At 38.1% G+C, this 18451-nt stretch overlaps 3 protein-coding genes across 6 annotated transcripts; 1 reads left to right on the forward strand and 2 right to left on the reverse strand.

Moving 5' to 3' along the window:
* Positions 1–146: 146 nt before the first annotated feature.
* LOC133736112 (glycolate oxidase 1-like) lies at positions 147–4647 on the reverse strand. Of its 3 annotated transcripts, none has more exons than XM_062163545.1 (13): positions 4525–4647; positions 4282–4440; positions 3702–3884; positions 3465–3589; positions 3199–3245; positions 2908–2985; positions 2355–2479; positions 2072–2138; positions 1910–1972; positions 1752–1821; positions 1543–1643; positions 1189–1293; positions 147–879 (listed from the first exon to the last, which is right to left on the reverse strand). In XM_062163545.1, the coding sequence occupies exons 3-13, from the start codon at positions 3839–3841 to the stop codon at positions 694–696; spliced, it is 1107 nt and encodes a 368-aa protein (XP_062019529.1). In that variant the 5' UTR covers positions 3842–3884; positions 4282–4440; positions 4525–4647; the 3' UTR covers positions 147–693. The 3 variants fall into 3 exon arrangements, with proteins under 3 accessions (XP_062019529.1, XP_062019530.1, XP_062019531.1); XM_062163546.1 differs by having other exon boundaries at positions 3702–3963; XM_062163547.1 differs by lacking the exons at positions 4282–4440; positions 4525–4647 and having other exon boundaries at positions 3698–3813.
* LOC133736113 (ruvB-like protein 1) lies at positions 4600–5516 on the forward strand. The gene is made up of 4 exons (XM_062163548.1): positions 4600–4752; positions 4864–4955; positions 5034–5103; positions 5188–5516. Exons 1-4 carry the CDS (start codon positions 4603–4605, stop codon positions 5275–5277), a joined length of 402 nt encoding a protein of 133 aa, XP_062019532.1. The 5' UTR covers positions 4600–4602; the 3' UTR covers positions 5278–5516.
* A 154-nt stretch (positions 5517–5670) lies between these two features.
* On the reverse strand, positions 5671–9962 carry LOC133736111 (glycolate oxidase 1-like). Of its 2 annotated transcripts, XM_062163543.1 has the most exons (12): positions 9775–9962; positions 9195–9386; positions 8963–9087; positions 8697–8743; positions 8410–8487; positions 7861–7985; positions 7598–7664; positions 7438–7500; positions 7280–7349; positions 7071–7171; positions 6716–6820; positions 5671–6403 (listed from the first exon to the last, which is right to left on the reverse strand). In XM_062163543.1, the coding sequence occupies exons 2-12, from the start codon at positions 9332–9334 to the stop codon at positions 6218–6220; spliced, it is 1107 nt and encodes a 368-aa protein (XP_062019527.1). In that variant the 5' UTR covers positions 9335–9386; positions 9775–9962; the 3' UTR covers positions 5671–6217. The 2 variants fall into 2 exon arrangements, with proteins under 2 accessions (XP_062019527.1, XP_062019528.1); XM_062163544.1 differs by lacking the exon at positions 9775–9962 and having other exon boundaries at positions 9191–9306.
* Positions 9963–18451: the final 8489 nt, after the last annotated feature.

Raw genomic sequence — 18451 nt, forward strand, 5'->3', positions numbered from 1 at the left:
CTTTTTTGTTTTCTGCTGTGCAGGAGACAATTTTCTCTCTAGACTATTTGGTGTGCTAGTTTTGTTCTGCTCACAGCCTCACATACATGACTACATGAGTAGAGTCAGGGAACACATTCAACCAAAACCAAAGCCTAGTGGCTGGATTTTCGGGGTTACACCTTTCTTTCTGTTGACCAGAGCAATAGCTGAATGCAAGAATCAATAGCAAATACATTACTGCTTGTAGGAATGACATTGATGTTCAGTCGAGCATGGAAAAAATTCTGCTTGAATACTGTTGGTCATAGCTGCCCTGTCGTAGATCTCCCAGTCAAATAGTGTTAATAAAGTTGATCAAACAACCAAACACTTCAAAATGCAGTGCTCGCACAACAGTTCAAAATCCAAGTTTATTGTAGTTCACCTCTATCTCCTGATCAAGTGAGATTTTTTTTCCGATTTACGACAGTCCTGTTCAGACTAAAGGAAACTGTCACATTGACAGTGGAAAAAACCACTTTCATCGAGAGGAATCGGCAAAGAAAAGTCTTTATGTGTATTTGAGGGCAGAGGAGTGTCCACATGAGTAGGTATGAAGTGTCCACATGCGGAATGTTCTTGCTTGCTTGTTGGAGTAAGACACTATAAATCTCATGCCCAAAATCTATAATAAAAAAGATTCATTTGGTACAAGGGTTGGAGCACACCATTCTACAATCTGGGAGCAATACGAGGAGCGTCCCATTCTGCCACAATGTGGTCACGCCTTATCTCCTTTAGCGAGCAGCAACCACTTAATGCCATTGTTAGCTCAAGCTCATCACGGAGCATTTGAAGTACTTTCCTTACACCAGCCTCACCGGCAGCAGCTAATGAGAACACCACTGGTCTACCAATCTGAAATGGAAATATAAATAACTGAATCGATACTAGCTTGCATAAGCGAAGGATGAGGGGATCTTTGAGCAACTAAACCTTGATTATGTGTCAGAATAGCAATAGCAGCATAACTATAACTATAAAAGAGACTTCTGCAGTGCAGTTCATGTTCTTTAAAACAAGGGACAGCACTAAAATTTCTAGTTAAGCTCATTCTGTGGAAATGTTATGTTATTGTACTGCTTTTACGTTGAATCTAAAAAATGAACCAAAACAGGTCAACTATCAGTTGCAATGTCCTTATATTTCTATAAGCGCTTTACTTACAAATACACCCGATGCTCCAAGAGCCAAAGCTTTGAAAACATCTGTTCCTCGCCTCACTCCACCATCCAGAAAAACAGGAATTTGACCCTCTGCAGCTTTGACGACCTGTATAGTAAAGCCATTTCCATCAGTATAATGTATTACTACAAGTGTTCCTAAGTCCTAACATAGGGTTTAACAGAAAATCAAACTAAGGGAAATACTAAACACTTGTAATGACTGGAACTTCAGGAATGCAAACAATTGATAAAGGAACTCCTGCCCTTTCATATGTCAATAAAAAAAATTACAGGACATTCATAAGCAATAAATAAATCAATAAAAATCAGAAAGATAAATGAAGCATATATGTACCTCTTCCAAAGCCATAATAGTTGCAGGGACATAATCTAGTTGCCGACCTCCATGATTGGATACAATTATTCCTGCAGCTCCAGCTTGTATGCATAACCTTGCTGCATTAATGTTAGCACATACATGACAAGTTTGTAACAAGGTATTAGCAATCAAGCACAGAAGTAAGTTTTGGATCGGAGGTTGAGGTTAGCAATGTTTTTACTTACTATCCTCGGCAGTAATTACACCCTTTATCAGAATTGGTAATGTAGTGATAGTCTGAAGCCATTTCACATCCTGTGTGCCCATGTGACCCATAAAATATTACAAATTGTTGCTTCAGATTGCTACTTCAAATTATCAAATATTGAAGGAATCATCTTACCTTCCAGCTGAGAGAGCGGTCAATTAGTCCAGCAACATATGATGCTAATCCAGAATCATTGGTCTGCAATTTCATTAACACAATGCTGAATAACTAAGCTAAAATGAAAAGTAACTGCAGAGATTTTTATTTGGTCTGATATCAAAAGTAAATGGGTCCAACCTCATCAATCTTTCCAAGATCCAAATTTTCGAAGTTTTTAAATATCAAACTTGGTGACATGGTAAACCTGTGAAGAACCATTAGACAGCTTTAGGACCTCATTACGTAAAATGAAGTTAAAGAAGATATATCAAACCTTAAAATGATATTTGATTGCATATGGAACATAGAAGCAGTATCATCTACCAAAAGAGCCACATAGTAACAGTAGATATCACATGAAATTCTTTATCTCCACATGATATTCTTAAATTCCACATGATATTCTTAAATTACCGCTCACCTGTTCTTGATATCAGCCTCCCTGCGCCCGAGCCTCGGAGTGTCAGCAGTGAGGACTATTGCCTTGTAACCAGCCCTCTCAGCCCTTCTGACAAGCTGTGTAACCAGATTCCTGTTTTTGAACACCTGAACAATAAGCAAAGTATTCATTGGTAAGGCTGATAATAAAAGACAAAAGACAACCATGAAAGCAATCATTTAATAAAATCATTTCAAACTTGCAATGAAAATCCTGGTAGGAACTCAATACAAAATGCTTCAAAAGTAGTCAAGATTCATAAGAAGCACCATTCCACTTGATTGGAAGTCCAGAAACTCAAACTTCATAGTCTATAAAATAATTTTAGTTCATTCATTTGTGATAAGAAAAAATAGCTTTCTAAGGATCTTATGTGTATATAATTATTCCCAAATTCCCAGGATAATTATGCAAGAACTAGAGCTCAAGGTGTTATGTTACAGGAGGGAATTAATAAGTGAATTTCGGCAAAAAACACACATGACAAGAACAAAAGTAAAGTTGCAGAAATTGGTCAGGCATGAACTTTACTCACATAGAGTTGGAACAAGCGAATACCAGGTCCTGTTGAGGCAACTTCTTCAATGCTGGAATTAGCCATAGTGGACAGTGTCTATAACAAGTTTAAGAATCAGTATTGCATTTAGTTGGATTTAGTAAGCTAGACATTTAGAGCATTATATATACAACTTCAAGGACAAGCCTCAGAACAAGGTTGTCCCCTATAGAGTATTGCACTTTAAAGACACAAAGTGAAACGAAAAGTGATAAAGGAAAAAAACAACATTCAATTGTAGAATAAAAAATAAATGGAGATGAGTCAAACCATAATTGTGCCAGCTGCAGATGCTGCTCTTGCGGTTGCACACTCTCCTGAATCATAATTACAGATTTAAATTCAGCTAGCTTTGTCTTACAAACAAAACTACACAAAAAGAAGCTTTAGAAGAGTACTGCATCGATTCAACCATATCAAGATACTGAATATGACTTGAAGGGTTTTCTAAGTCAAAAATTTTCATGCAACTTATTTTATAAACTAGTATGTTACAGAAAAACAAAGTAAAACTCTCTTTCCAAAGGGGATTATACCTTCAGGGTGAGCCATCTTCTGCATGCCTGTAGGAGCAATCATGATGGGCATTGAAACTTTGAAGCCCAAAATAGTTGTGCTCAAGTCTATTGTGCTTACATCAATAAGAATTCGAGGTCGAAACCTATTTCATTTGAGTACAAAAAAGAATATACATTATACCATTTGAGGAAAGAGCTTCTATTGAAACACTTTCTCTGACCAACTACATGTCAAATACCGAGAGTAGAACTTACAAAATCCTGGAAAAGGCAAGTAGATTCTCCTTAAGAGTCCACTGGTCCTCTGCACCGGATGCATAGTAGTCGTAAAGCATCTTCGGCAAATTCTTCTTTGCAATTGCTTCATACTCAGAAACATTGGTTATGTGATCCATCTCTCCAACAGTTATGCTGTCCCCAGGAACCCTTCAATCTTATCTGTGCACCCAAAATCCCTTGAATCCTTAGATATTCTTTCAAATGTAGAGATTTACTTAAGTGACGCGAGAATCCAAATCTGTATGTGCATAATGAGATGAAAGGTAATATTTTTCAACGCAAATAATATTGATCAGAGTATTATAATCCACTTCCAACTATTACAAATGATCACTGACAAGTTCAGGAGCATACAATTTGGCAACTTTAACCAGAAACATAAAGAAAAACCAGACAGGTTTCTTAGCTTTTCTACAAAGCAAGCTAAAAGTTTTCCACAGCACAAGAGATCATGTTTATCTACTTTTCTTTTTTGATATTGGTATAAAGTTCTCTCTGATCCAAATGAAACATATTAATGAACTAAACAGAGTTCTCATGAGTCAGAGAAGCCTACCCTTTTGAAGTTTTGAACAAGTGAGGAATGGTGATGGGTCAATGAGATGCACTCGAGCACTGCCCTGCTAACTGAATCTGAGTACATTCACGGGTCAATGGTATTATTGATTTTGCCATATTGGGTTCCTTCAAGGCACTGCTTGAGTCTGCTCTGTTCCTGATGAAACATACACTTAGAAAATAGAAAGAGGTGGGCCACATTCGTAGAGCAATTTCCCTTAATTAACTTTTCTCATATTACCTTTTATGTTCAAGGAAAAGCATATACCTAGGCCATGCCTGTGTTTGAATGCTACAGGCATTGCCTAGATCTCTCAGTATGCTCACTGTTATGGCTTACTTTCTAAACATTGGTCTGTTGCTCTGCAGAGGGACTGATATGGCTAGTCCTCACGGAATACCTGTTGACTTGTTGGACCGGTTGGTGATTATCCGAACTCAGACGTATGGTCCTGAAGAGATGATAAAGGTAGATACAGTTTATCTGCTCCTGTCTTTCTTTTTCTTTCTACACTTTCAATTTTTTAAATTTATTTTATTTGGTGTCAAATAATAACTCAATACTCCTTGTTTGAGCCAGATTTTATCAACCCGTGCACAGGTGGAGGAACTAGTTATAGAGGAGGAGAGTTTGGCTTACCTGGGAGAGATAGGCCAAAAATCATCTTTAAGGTCTGGCATGATTGTTGGATTTGTAACTCTTGAGTTCTTTTCCTCTAAAGGATGCTTACAATATTATATTTTCCTCAGGCATGCTGTTCAGCTCTTGTCACCTGCGAGCATTGTGGCAAAAATGAATGGCAGAGACAACATCTGCAAGGTAGCTATAACTTTGACAATAATAGGTATGATTGCAGTGTAATTGTTCATAACAAACTAAGGTGATAATTTGTTTGTTTAATAGGCGGATCTAGAAGAAGTGGATACACTATATCTGGATGCGAAGTCTTCAGCAAAGGTTCTCCAAGAGCAGCAGGAAAAATACATTTCGTAATCAGTACTAAACTACTAACTGAGCAATGTGTCCGGGTCCCTTCATTGATTTTGGAGTAGTTTTAGTCGTTGGTATTCCCATTTCCATCCAAACCTAATGTAAATGGTTTCACTTCTTATTGACAATTATGGAATGGATTAATCGAACTACTAAGTGATAAGAGTGGGTGGGCTAATGTATGTGAATTTTTAATCTAGATGATAAATTTTTCACAAATTTTAACATGTGATAATGCTCTATTCGCAGTCTTTTTTGTTTTCTGCTGTGCAGGAGACAATTTTCTCTCTAGACTATTTGGTGTGCTAGTTTTGTTCTGCTCACAGCCTCACATACATGACTACATGAGTAGAGTCAGGGAACACATTCAACCAAAACCAAAGCCTAGTGGCTGGATTTTCGGGGTTACACCTTTCTTTCTGTTGACCAGAGCAATAGCTGAATGCAAGAATCAATAGCAAATACATTACTGCTTGTAGGAATGACATTGATGTTCAGTCGAGCATGGAAAAAATTCTGCTTGAATACTGTTGGTCATAGCTGCCCTGTCGTAGATCTCCCAGTCAAATAGTGTTAATAAAGTTGATCAAACAACCAAACACTTCAAAATGCAGTGCTCGCACAACAGTTCAAAATCCAAGTTTATTGTAGTTCACCTCTATCTCCTGATCAAGTGAGATTTTTTTTCCGATTTACGACAGTCCTGTTCAGACTAAAGGAAACTGTCACATTGACAGTGGAAAAAACCACTTTCATCGAGAGGAATCGGCAAAGAAAAGTCTTTATGTGTATTTGAGGGCAGAGGAGTGTCCACATGAGTAGGTATGAAGTGTCCACATGCGGAATGTTCTTGCTTGCTTGTTGGAGTAAGACACTATAAATCTCATGCCCAAAATCTATAATAAAAAAGATTCATTTGGTACAAGGGTTGGAGCACACCATTCTACAATCTGGGAGCAATACGAGGAGCGTCCCATTCTGCCACAATGTGGTCACGCCTTATCTCCTTTAGCGAGCAGCAACCACTTAATGCCATTGTTAGCTCAAGCTCATCACGGAGCATTTGAAGTACTTTCCTTACACCAGCCTCACCGGCAGCAGCTAATGAGAACACCACTGGTCTACCAATCTGAAATGGAAATATAAATAACTGAATCGATACTAGCTTGCATAAGCGAAGGATGAGGGGATCTTTGAGCAACTAACTCTTGATTATGTGTCAGAATAGCAATAGCAGCATAACTATAACTATAAAAGAGACTTCTGCGGTGCAGTTCATGTTCTTTAAAACAAGGGACAGCTAGACTAAAATTTCTAGTTAAGCTCATTCTGTGGAAATGTTATGTTATTGTACTGCTCTTACGTTGAATCTAAAAAATGAACCAAAACAGGTCAACTATCAGTTGCAATGTCCTTATATTTCTATAAGCGCTTGACTTACAAATACACCCGATGCTCCAAGAGCCAAAGCTTTGAAAACATCTGTTCCTCGCCTCACTCCACCATCCAGAAAAACAGGAATTTGACCCTCTGCAGCTTTGACGACCTGTATAGTAAAGTCATTTCCATTAGTATAATGTATTACTACAAGTGTTCCTAAGTCCTAACATAGGGTCTAACAGAAAATCAAACTAAGGGAAATACTAAACACTTGTAATGACTGGAACTTCAGGAATGCAAACAATTGATAAAGGAACTCCTGCCCTTTCATATGTCAATAAAAAAAAATTACAGGACATTTGGAAGCAATAAATAAATCAATAAAAATCAGAAAGATAAATAAAGCATATATGTACCTCTTCCAAAGCCATAATAGTTGCAGGGACATAATCTAATTGCCGACCTCCATGATTGGATACAATTATTCCTGCAGCTCCAGCTTGTATGCATAACCTTGCTGCATTAATGTTTTCACATACATGACAAGTTTGTAACAAGGTATTAGCAATCAAGCACAGAAGTAAGTTTTGGATCGGAGGTTGAAGTTAGTAATGTTTCTACTTACTATCCTCGGCAGTAATTACACCCTTTATCAGAATTGGTAATGTAGTGATAGTCTGAAGCCATTTCACATCCTGTGTGCCCATGTGACCCATAAAATATTACAAATTGTTGCTTCAGATTGCTCTTTCAAATTATCAAATATTGAAGGAATCATCTTACCTTCCAGTTGAGAGAGCGGTCAATTAGTCCAACATCATATGATCCTAATCCAGAATCATTGGTCTGCAATTTCATTAACACAATGCTGAATAACTAAGCTAAAATAAAGTAACTGCAGAGATTTTTATTTGGTCTGATATCAGAAGTAAATGGGTCCAACCTCATCAATCTTTCCCAGATCCAAATTTTCAAAGTTTTTCAATGTCAAACTTGGTGATATGGTAAACCTGTGAAGAACCATTAGACAGCTTTAGGATCTCATTACGCAAAATGAAGTTAAAGAAGATATATCAAACCTTAAAATGATATTTGATTGCATAAGGAACATAGAAGCAGTATCATGTACCAAAAGAGCCACATAGTAACAGTAGATATCACATGAAATTCTTCTTCTCCACATGATACTCTTATATTACCGCTCACCTGTTCTTGATATCAGCCTCCCTGCGCCCGACCCTCGGAGTGTCAGCAGTGAGGACTATTGCCTTGTAACCAGCCCTCTCAGCCCTTCTGACAAGCTGTGTAACCAGATTCCTGTCTTTGAACACCTGAACAATAAGCACAGTATTCATTGGTAAGGCTGATAATACAAGACAAAAGACAACCATGAAAGCAATCATTTAATAAAATCATTTCAAACTTGAAATGAAATCCTGGTAGGAACTCAATACAAAATGCTTCAAAAGTAGTCTCGATTCATAAGAAGCACCATTCCACTTGATTGGAAGTCCAGAAACTCAAACTTCATAGTCTATAAAATAGTTTTAGTTCATTCATTTGTGATAAGAAAAAATAGCTTTCTAAGGATCTTATGTGTATATAATTTTTCCCAATTCCCAGGATAATTATGCAAGCACTAGAGCTCAAGGTGTTATGTTACAGCAGGGAATTAATCAGAGAATTTTGGCAAAAAACACACGACAATAACAAAAGTAAAGTTGCAGAAATTGGTCAGGCATGAACTTTACTCACATAGAGTTGGAACAAGCGAATACCAGGTCCTGTTGAGGCAACTTCTTCAATGCTGGAATTAGCCACAGTGGACAGTGTCTATAACAAGTTTAAGAATCAGTATCGCATTTAGTTGGATTTAGTAAGCTAGACATTTAGAGCATTATATATACAACTTCAATGACAAGCCTCAGAACAAGGTTGTCCCCTATAGAGTATTGCACTTAATAGCCACAAAGTGAAACAAAAAGTGATAAAGGAAAAAACAACATGCAATTGTAGAATAAATAAATGGGGATGAGTCAAACCATAATTGTGCCAGCTGCAGATGCTGCTCTTGCGGTTGCACACTCTCCTGAATCAGAATTACAGATTTAAATTCAGCTAGCTTTGTCTTAAAAACAAAACTACACAAAAAGAAGCTTTAGAAGAGTACTGCATCGATTCAACCGTATCAAGATACTGAATATGACTTGAAGGGTTTTCTAAGTCAAAAATTTTCATGCAACTTATTTTATAAACAAGTATGTCACAGAAAAACAAAGTAAAGCTCTCTTTCCAATGGGGATTATACCTTCAGGGTGAGCCATCTTCTGCATGCCTGTAGGAGCAATCATGATGGGCATTGAAACTTTGAAGCCCAAAATAGTTGTGCTCAAGTCTATTGTGCTTACATCAATAAGAATTCGAGGTCGAAACCTATTTCATTTGAGTACAAAATATAAATTATACCATTTCAGGAAAGAGCTTCAATTGAAACACTCTCTCTGACCAACTGCACGTCAAATACCAAGAGTAGAACTTACAAAATCCTGGAAAATGCCAGTAGATTCTCCTTAAGAGTCCACTGGTCCTCTGCACCTGATGCAAAGAAGTCGTAAACCATCTTCGGCAAATTCTTCTTTGCAATTGCTTCATACTCAGAAACATTGGTTATTTGATCCATCTCTCCAACAGTTTGTTCAACTATGCTATCCCCAGGATCCCTTCAATCTTATCTGTGCACCCAAAATCCCTTGAATCCTTAGATATTCTTTCAAATGCAGAGATTTACATAAGTGACATGAGAATCCTAATCTGTATGTGCAAAACGAGATGAAAGGTCATATTTTTCAACGCAAGATCAGAGTATTATAATCCACTTCCAACTATTACAAGTGATCACTGACAAGTTCAGGAGTATACAATTTGGCAACTTTAACCAGAAACATAAAGAAAAACCAGACAGTTTCTTAGCTTTTCTACAAAGCAAGCTAAAAGTTTTCCACAGCTCAAGAGATCATGTTTATCTACTTTTCTTTTTTGATATTGGTATAAAGTTCTCTCTGATCCAAATGAAACATATTAATGAACCGAACAGAGTTCTCATGAGTCAGAGAAGCGTACCCTTTTGAAGTTTTGAACAAGTGAGGAATGGTGATGGGTCAATGAGATGCACTCGAGCACTGCCCTGCTAGCTGAATCTGAGTACATTCACGGGTCAATGGTATTATTGATTTTGCCATTTTGGGTTCCTTCAAGGCACTGCTTCAGTCTGCTCTGTTCCTGATGAAACACACAATTTTCAAAGACGTGGGCCACATTCGTGGAGTGTCTACCAAAGTCTAGGGCTGTAAATAAATAAATAAGTTTGAGACTCTATCAATAAATGAAAATAAATAAATTCGAGACAAATTAAGCGCCACTTTGTTTTAGTACTTGTATGATGAGCTTATGAACAACTTGTATTTTATTACAAGACTGGTACAATTAGTTCGAGCATGACTTGTTTTCAAGAGCTTTATTTCGAGTGAAGGATCTCGTGATAGGAAATAAATTTTGCTTAATAATATAAGAGAAGCTCAAAATTGAGGCTCGGGCCTCGAACAAGAGCCTGGAAAAAAAGTGACCATTGGCCTAGTTTGAAGTTTGAACAGATTAAGCAGTTTGATTTATTTTCTCAACTTAGGTTGAACACTTTAGTGCTTGCCTTTGTTTGGCTTGTTTATACTCCTATAATTGACACCCACATGTAAGAATTTTTGCCCAATGATAATATGATGCAAGCATTGCTAAAAAAAATGGTGCAAGCTGTTTGGCTGCAAATCAACTGGCTTCATTTGAGATTGCTTTCTAAATTGATAGAAAACCGATTTTGCAGTTTGCACTATCAAAAGCATATTTGGTATCGTTTGACAAAAACAGTTACATTTTTTTTTTTTTCAATTCTAAAATTAGTTTTTGGTGACTTTTAAAGAAACACTTCGAGTGCTTTTGTATGGGAAAAAAAAATTCCATGTGCTTCTAGCAAAATTTCTAAAGAGATGTTATGTAACAAAAGCATTTATAGAAAACAAGCCATGGTTAGAGTATGGGTATAAATTGGACCTCTGATTAGGTTACAGTTTCACTAGCTAAATTTTAGTACTAAATAAAAAAAATCATAAAATGCAACCAACGGGAATGCAAATCTAGAAACACAGTAAAAATAACGACCCACAGGTAGAATTAAAGCAATACGAAGGTGCACTAACAACTATAACCCGCATATCACCAAACTCAAGCATGATCCTCCACCAATATCACATAATAAAAATAAAGGGCCTTGACCCAAATCACTAAAATAGGTTAAAATTAACCCACTTGCCCTAGCAAGAGCTTTTTATTTCCACTTATCACAGTTTAAAGTAAAATGACAATTTTACCGTCGTTTTAATTAATGAATTACATCATGCCACACTCTCTCTTATCCCTCCGATCCGGTTTCTCTCTCTTTCTCTCTCTCTGATCGTTTCCTCTTCGCTCCAAATCGTCGCAATCCTTGCTCCGATGGCGTTGCCAGTCGTTGGAAAAGAGTACCTCAAAGAAATCGCCGTAGTCCTTGCTCCGATGGAGTTGCCGATCGTTGACAAAGAGTATCTCAAAGAAATAGCCGCAGTCCTTGCTCCGATGGCGTCGCCGGTCGTTGACAAAGAGTACCTCAAAGAAATCGCCGTAGTCCTTTCTCTGATGGTGTCGCCGGTCGTTGACAAAGAGTACCTCAAAGAAATCGATAAGGCTCGCTGTGATCTCCATGTTCTCCGTGCTCTCATTTGCAGTAGAAACTGCTCTCCCCGGAGGACGTCATCGCTTCCATTGCAGTTGAGTGTGATGGCGACGGGTCCTCGTCGCCACAATCAGAACAGGTTGCTTGGACCTCTTGCTGAAGGTTGAGTAGAACCAATTGAGTATGAACCGATTGCTTCGACCTCGCTGGAGGAGGATGAGTAGAAGTTGGTCGAATTAAGACCTCGTCTCCTTTCTTTCTTTCTTTTTTAGTAAAATGGGGGTAGAAGGCCTAGAAGGAAAGAAAAAAGAAAAAAAATGTTTTATTGTCTCCTAATAAAACATTTATTGGGGGCAATAAACATTTAATGTCCCCAATAAAAGTTTTGAATTGATGTAATCTCCTCAAGTTTTCCTTAATTAAAGTTTTAATTGTCTAATTTTAGGGAGATTAGTTTCCATTCTCCCCCAATAAATGTTTATTGCCTCCTACTAAAAAGTTTTTATTGGGGGGGGGGGCAATAAACGTTTATTGGGAATGGGGCAGTAAAAGTCTTCGGCGACCTCTTTGGGGACATTCAGCAACCTACATTGATGTTTCAAGCCGAGTCTGGCAACCGAATTCAGATTCCGGAGACCGACGAGCCCCGGCAAGCTCCAGCAAAGTCTCATATGGCTTCTCTCTCTATGTGACAAAGGGATGAGGGCAAAATAGTCTTAAAAAAAAAAAAAAAAACCTTCATTGGATATTAGGGAACAACTTATAAGAGTTGTTATGGATAAGTGGGAAAAAAAATAAGCGAGTGGTGTAAGAGGGAAAAAAAAATCCCTAGAATTAGAGTAAGGGTGCATCTATTTCCATCTTACTAAATACTTTGTTCACCATATAACCAAAATTTTTCTTTAAAATCCCAAAATTGTCCTTAACAACAATTCTTAACAGAAAAATAATGAAAATGAGAAATCAATTTTGTTTAATTAAAACTTTACCGAACAGACATCCCAATTATCATATCACTATACCCAAAAAAAAAATTATCTTCTTAGCTTCTTCATCGCTAGCCGACCAAACAAATAATTAGACGAAATTTTCAAGTTATAGCAACAAGTGAAAAGAATTGTTGGTTAGTTTGTTCAACTTCATGTGACTCATGTTTGATTCTATGTTATAATAGTTGATGAAGAGAGAAGATAGAGAAGAGGAAAAAAAAAATGAAAAGAATAAAAAGAAACTAGAAGGCATGGGGTTGATGGTATGCTAATTTTCTTTTTCTTTTTTCTTTGAGAAATTTTATTCACACACCTCTAAATACTAAATACACATCCCTTTTTTCACACACCCAACATCACATTTTATGGGTAAGTTAAATTACCAAAAGAGATATTTATACTAACGTACAATAAAGAAACATAGTTGGAATTAAGAAATATATGCAGTTTTTTTTTTGTTTCCAAGTCTACTGCAGATGGATATCATGAATTTGATTCTCAATAATTTAGCATGCATGGAATCGAGTCTTCTTATCAATCTAATTTCAAAAATGTATTAACTGTCCAAATGATATGGACAAACAAGAGCAAGTGAAAACCATTGAAAAATTCCTCAAGAACTCTTGTGATGTATTGTTTTGTTTCGCTCAAATTTCATCATCAGTATTTTACAAATCTCAACAATTGGCATATGAATATTGTCTTGGTCAAGTCCTCAATGACAAGCAATTCCCCATTGGCATTTGAGTATGTTCAACCCAACAAGTGAAAAGCAATTAAAACATTCTTTAGGTGCCATTGTATTAACTTTAGTGATGACCATGTGATTTACTGAAACTCTCACATTGAGCCTTGAGGAATTGATGCTAAGTCTTCTAGTGTAATATGACATTCTTTGGGTCTCGTTTTTTTTTTTTTTCAACTGCAGCAATGCAATAGGTAGTCTCTCTTGTATAAGAAAAAAAAAATAGGTAGTCTCTTACCAGATATTTATCTCAATTTATTTCAGCAAAAAAAAAAAAGGATATATATTTAATGAAAATATATTGTGTATTGTGAATGAGGATAGTTTAGGAAGTTTGAGGTTGTGTTTCTAGTAAAATATTAAAATAAAAAAGTTAATAGGTTGTGTATTAAGTAAGAGATGTGTATCTATCATTTAGCAATGTGTGAATAAAATTTCTCTTTTTCTTTTCCAGTTTCACATTTTCAATGGTAATATATTTTTTTTCTTTTTAAAATTATTTTAGGGTAAAATTGAAAGTTTCAGGATAAAAATTTAATTGCAGGGTAAATAAAGTATTTGGTGGGGTGGAAATAACCTTATCCTTATGGAAAATGGACAAAATCCAATATAACCCTGAACTTACCGATAAACCTAATAATGATTATTGCCACAAACTAAAGCAACACTATCATATAATAACCAATTATGTCTTACTAACAAGATATTGCAGAACAATAGTTGAATCTGAGAAGAAATCTGTTTCCAACAATCCAAATGCACATAATATGAAGAAAATGACCTAAAACACCCCAATATATTACAGAAAAAAGTTTCTAACTCAAGAAGAGATCTAAATTTAGAGAGCAAGTTCTAGAAAAATATTAGTGAGGAAAAAATGAAAGACAATTTTACAAATGCAAAGCTCACACCTTAAAATTATCCCTTTAAATATTATCATTTCAAAACTTACCGCACTCAAAGAGATAAGAATTTCCATATTATTTAAGGAAAACTGAATTGGGAGAGAATTGAGTCGTGCTTTCATTGATAATAGGGGCCTCTTTATATATAGGATTACAAGACATAGAATCAAAGTTGTACAAGAAAAGATAATCGTACAAATAATCGGATATCTATGAATATCTCCAAGAATATCTCTAATTCAAAACCCTATTACAACTAGGTCAAGTAACCTAGAGTTTGGGCCAGACACATATTCTGGATTTACTTGAACACTCCCCCTTGTGTCGCCCAAACGTGGTGCTCCTCTTGTTGCCTCATTAAAAACCTTGTCGAGTAACAAAAACCCTGTGGGACAAAAATAACCTCGGTCGAAGGGGAGAAAGAGCACAACACACCCTTCACATTTCGAGACAATACATGTAGACATCTCCCCCTGATGACTACGGTCATGAGAGTTTGGATAACTTCCGCAAACGATACTACCAACATGTTTCTCGAAAGCGGAATTTAGGCAATGACTCAGTGAACAAGTCTACCATACTGTCCTCAGATCGAACCTAATTCACTTTGATCTTGAGGAGAGTCTGCTCTTGCTGATTATGCTTGGTGTTGTCACATTTGATATAGCCTTACTTCATTTTCTCAAAACAAGCAGCATTATCCTAAATGCTCGTAGGCTTATCTGTGGTAGACTTCAAACCACAATTGTTCAAACATGCGTAATTATGGATCAAATCCATATATATTCACGAACCACTTCGTGAAGAGTAATAATCTCTGCATTGTTCGAAGATATAGCGACTAGGGTCTATTTGTGGACCTCCAAGATATCACGGTCTTACCCATGGTGAACACTTAACCAGTTTGGGAATGACCTTTGTGTGGGTCGGAGAGATACCCAACATCAGCAAAACCTTCCCAAACACTTATCGTTTTGAGATGGGGATAGAGTACGCAGGCCAGTGTTGGCAGCGTTCCTGGTGTGTGATGTCCATCGTCTCTCTGTAGGGATAGAACAAGCCCATATCAATCGTATATCTCAAGTACCGAAAGATATCTTTTACACCAATCCAATGGCGTCGCGTTGGCACAGAGCTATACCTTAGCTAACAAGTTCACTGCAAATGAGATGTCTGGTCTTGTGCATTGAGCTAAGTACAATAATTCGCCTATTGTACTTAAGTAAGGCACTTCTGCCTCTAGCACATCTTCGTCATCATCCTTTGGAAGAAGAAGATCCTTTTGAGGATCAAGACTACGGTCGATCATGGGGGTGCTTGAAGGTTTGACCTTGTCAAAATGCCTAAGCATCTATCAACACAATGCTCAAGTTCCAAACCGAGACATAATCGCGTTCTCCCAAAATCCTTCATCTCAAACTCGAATTTTAAGTGTTCAGCGGTTTCCCTTAACTCTTTAAGGGCTTCCAATGAAGATCATGTCCAACATGAACCGCGATAGAATCCGAAACTTGTTATGAAAACGCGTGGGCATATCCCTTCCCAATCAAGTAGTCACTTTAGTGAGCATTTCAACCTCTTTGTAAACGCGCTCCGTGGTCTAGAGCCACTTGAATTGGGTAAATGAAGTTCACCATGAACCTTCATGTACATTCCGTATCTAGATCCCCATAGAGATACGTAGTGACCACATTTGTAAGCTACATGTTCAGTTATTCGAAAACTACCAAACTGACAGGGTAGTGGAGTGCAATGACATCCATTACGAGAGAATATGTCTCATCGTAGTCGATTCCAGTGCATTTTGTGAGAAGCCTTGATCCATAAGGCGAGATTACCATATCTTTTTCTCAACACGCTTTCTAACGAAGACCCATTAGTCAATATGTTTTATGTTAGAAGGTGTTGGCATCACTGGCTCGAAAACCTTCCTCTTCGTTAGAGAATCCATCTTAACCTGGATCGCATCTTTCCATTTAGGCCAAATTTCTCTACGTTGGCATTCATTCATCAACGGAGCGTGGTTCGATATCATCAGACTCAACAAACTCATGTGCAACGAAAAGCGCGATTATATCATCAATTATGATGGAGTTTCTATCCCACGTCTCATGTACACTAGTGTAATTTTCAAAGAGCTCTATATTCTCAGGAATAGGTTCTGACGTTGAGGCGTCCCCCAACGATAACCATAATCCGGAATATTCTCATGAGACGGATTTTGAGTCTTGATAATCAAATGATTAGAATGTGTCAAAGTATCATTCGAACTCACGGGCCTCCCACGTATCCTAGCTGAGGCCATGGCCTATAACGCCAGAGTGCTACTCTCTTTGGAGTTGGCGCCATGCCTACCTCTATGTAGAGTGGCACTACGTCCTCTCGTAAGGACATCCTTCCTTGCAGGCATGTTTGCAGTCGATATGTGTGATCTCGTCAATTTATATGGGGATCGAGATGAGATATAGTGGAGACAGGCCACGATAATTCCTGTCGTTCCTGCTGAACATTCGTGTTCTTATCTCCCCCTAACGACGGGAAGAATGTCTCATCAAACTTACAACCCTCAAATCTAGCGGTAAGGAGATCGCCTTGCAAGGGCATTAAGTGGCAGACGATTGTTGGAGTCTCAAATCCAACGTAGTTGTTCATTCGTCTGTAAGGACCCATCATAGTGCGCTGTGGCGGCGCAATTGGCACATAAATGGCTCACTCAAATATGCGTAAGTACGAAATACTTGTACCCAGTCACTAGCTGTAACGTAGAGATAGATTGAGTGGCAGTGCGTCGTAAACAAATTAGCATAGCTGCATGCGATATTGCATCACCCCAAGCGAATATAAGGAGATTGGTGCGCATTACCAATATCCGGACTTGAAGTCACAGAAGCGGAGACAATGTCATCTCACTTCTAAATCTGGAAGCAAGGAGTCACGAACGTTGCCAAACCGCTGCTCGAGTTCTACCCACAGCTTTCTAAGATCTTCCTCATTGAGGTACTCAGTCTGGAGCGCGTCATTCATGTGTCTTGTCATGAGAATTATGGCTTTAGCTTCATTGGCCTCTCTCGTAGCTCTATTCTCTTCATAAGTGGCAGCTTGTTGAGGAGTAAGCACGTTCTGACTTGGCTCTTGGATCGTTTCTAGGATCCCATCAGCCTTAAGATGTTGGCGCACATCACGGACCCACTTGTGGTATCCTGCGCCTGTTGTCTCCAGTGGAACAAAGTTCAACTTGTTCAGGTTACACATCCTGAAAAACAACAAAAGATTAGGGTTAGTTTCGGAGCGTAAAAGGCTACCACAAAAACAATAAAAATTTCTGAGCGTAGTCGCTTCCAAGAAATTCGATTCCAAGAGGGGTTGGATTAGATTTAAATAATGATGTTTGTGGTCGATCGTTTCTTCTCAACAAACTCGAAGTTTGGAGGACTCTACAAGCTCCAAGCTTGGAGTGAGCACGAACCCCCACAGTTCGGCTTAATTAGGTCTCCCCTATGATGAAGAAAGGGGGGGGGTAAAAGAAGGGAGTTTGCAAGTCCCCGAGAAAAAGAAGAGAAATTGAATAAAAACTAAAAAAACGGGAACTTTTAGTAAAAAATACTTTGAAATAGGTCGCCGGAAAAAGTGGCCGAAAATGGCAGAAAAATTCGCCGGCGGTGGCTGAAAAAGTGGCCAGAGGTGACCTGTCGCCGGAGCTGACGTGGCTTGCTGACTTGTCTCCAAGGTGGGCCAGGGAAGTCAGTGGGCCTAGTCGTCAGCCGCTTGGGCTTTTGGGCTTGGGCTGCGGCTTGGGCTTCTGGGCTTGGGCCGCCACCTCCTCCTTTTTTTTTTTTTTTTCTTCTTTTCTTCTTCTGCCGGTTTTTCTGCAGTAGGTTTTGACTGCCGGTTCAGTAACTTCTAGACCGGTTTTTGGGTTGTTTCTTCGGGTTCCTGAATCGTTGGATTGAGGAGCTTTTGCTGGCCAAAATTGGCATCAATCGGAGGTCCGGAATGTGGTGAACCGGTGAAGTATTTGCTGTGGGTGATTTGGAGCTTCTGGTGGCCGATTCGGTAGGTTTCTGGCCGGTTCTGGACTCCTGGGATCAAGCTCTTTAAGGTGTGAGGTGGAGGCAGAAAAGGCTTCAAGGTTTTGTATTCGTATTTAGGGATTTAGCTTTTTGAATCAGGGTTTGGCTATTTGGTTCAGGGTTAGGGCTTCGTGCTGATAACGTATTTAAGGAAAACTGAATTGGGAGAGAATTAAGTCGTGCTTTCATTGATAATAGGGGCCTCTTTATATAGAGGATTACAAGACATAGAATCAGAGTTGTTCAAGGAAAGATAATCGTACAAATAATCGGATATCTATGAATATCTCTAATTCAAAACCCTATTACAACTAGGTCAAGTAACCTAC

This window comes from Rosa rugosa, chromosome 3 (genome assembly GCF_958449725.1).
Source record: "Rosa rugosa chromosome 3, drRosRugo1.1, whole genome shotgun sequence".
Lineage (NCBI taxonomy): Eukaryota > Viridiplantae > Streptophyta > Magnoliopsida > Rosales > Rosaceae > Rosa > Rosa rugosa.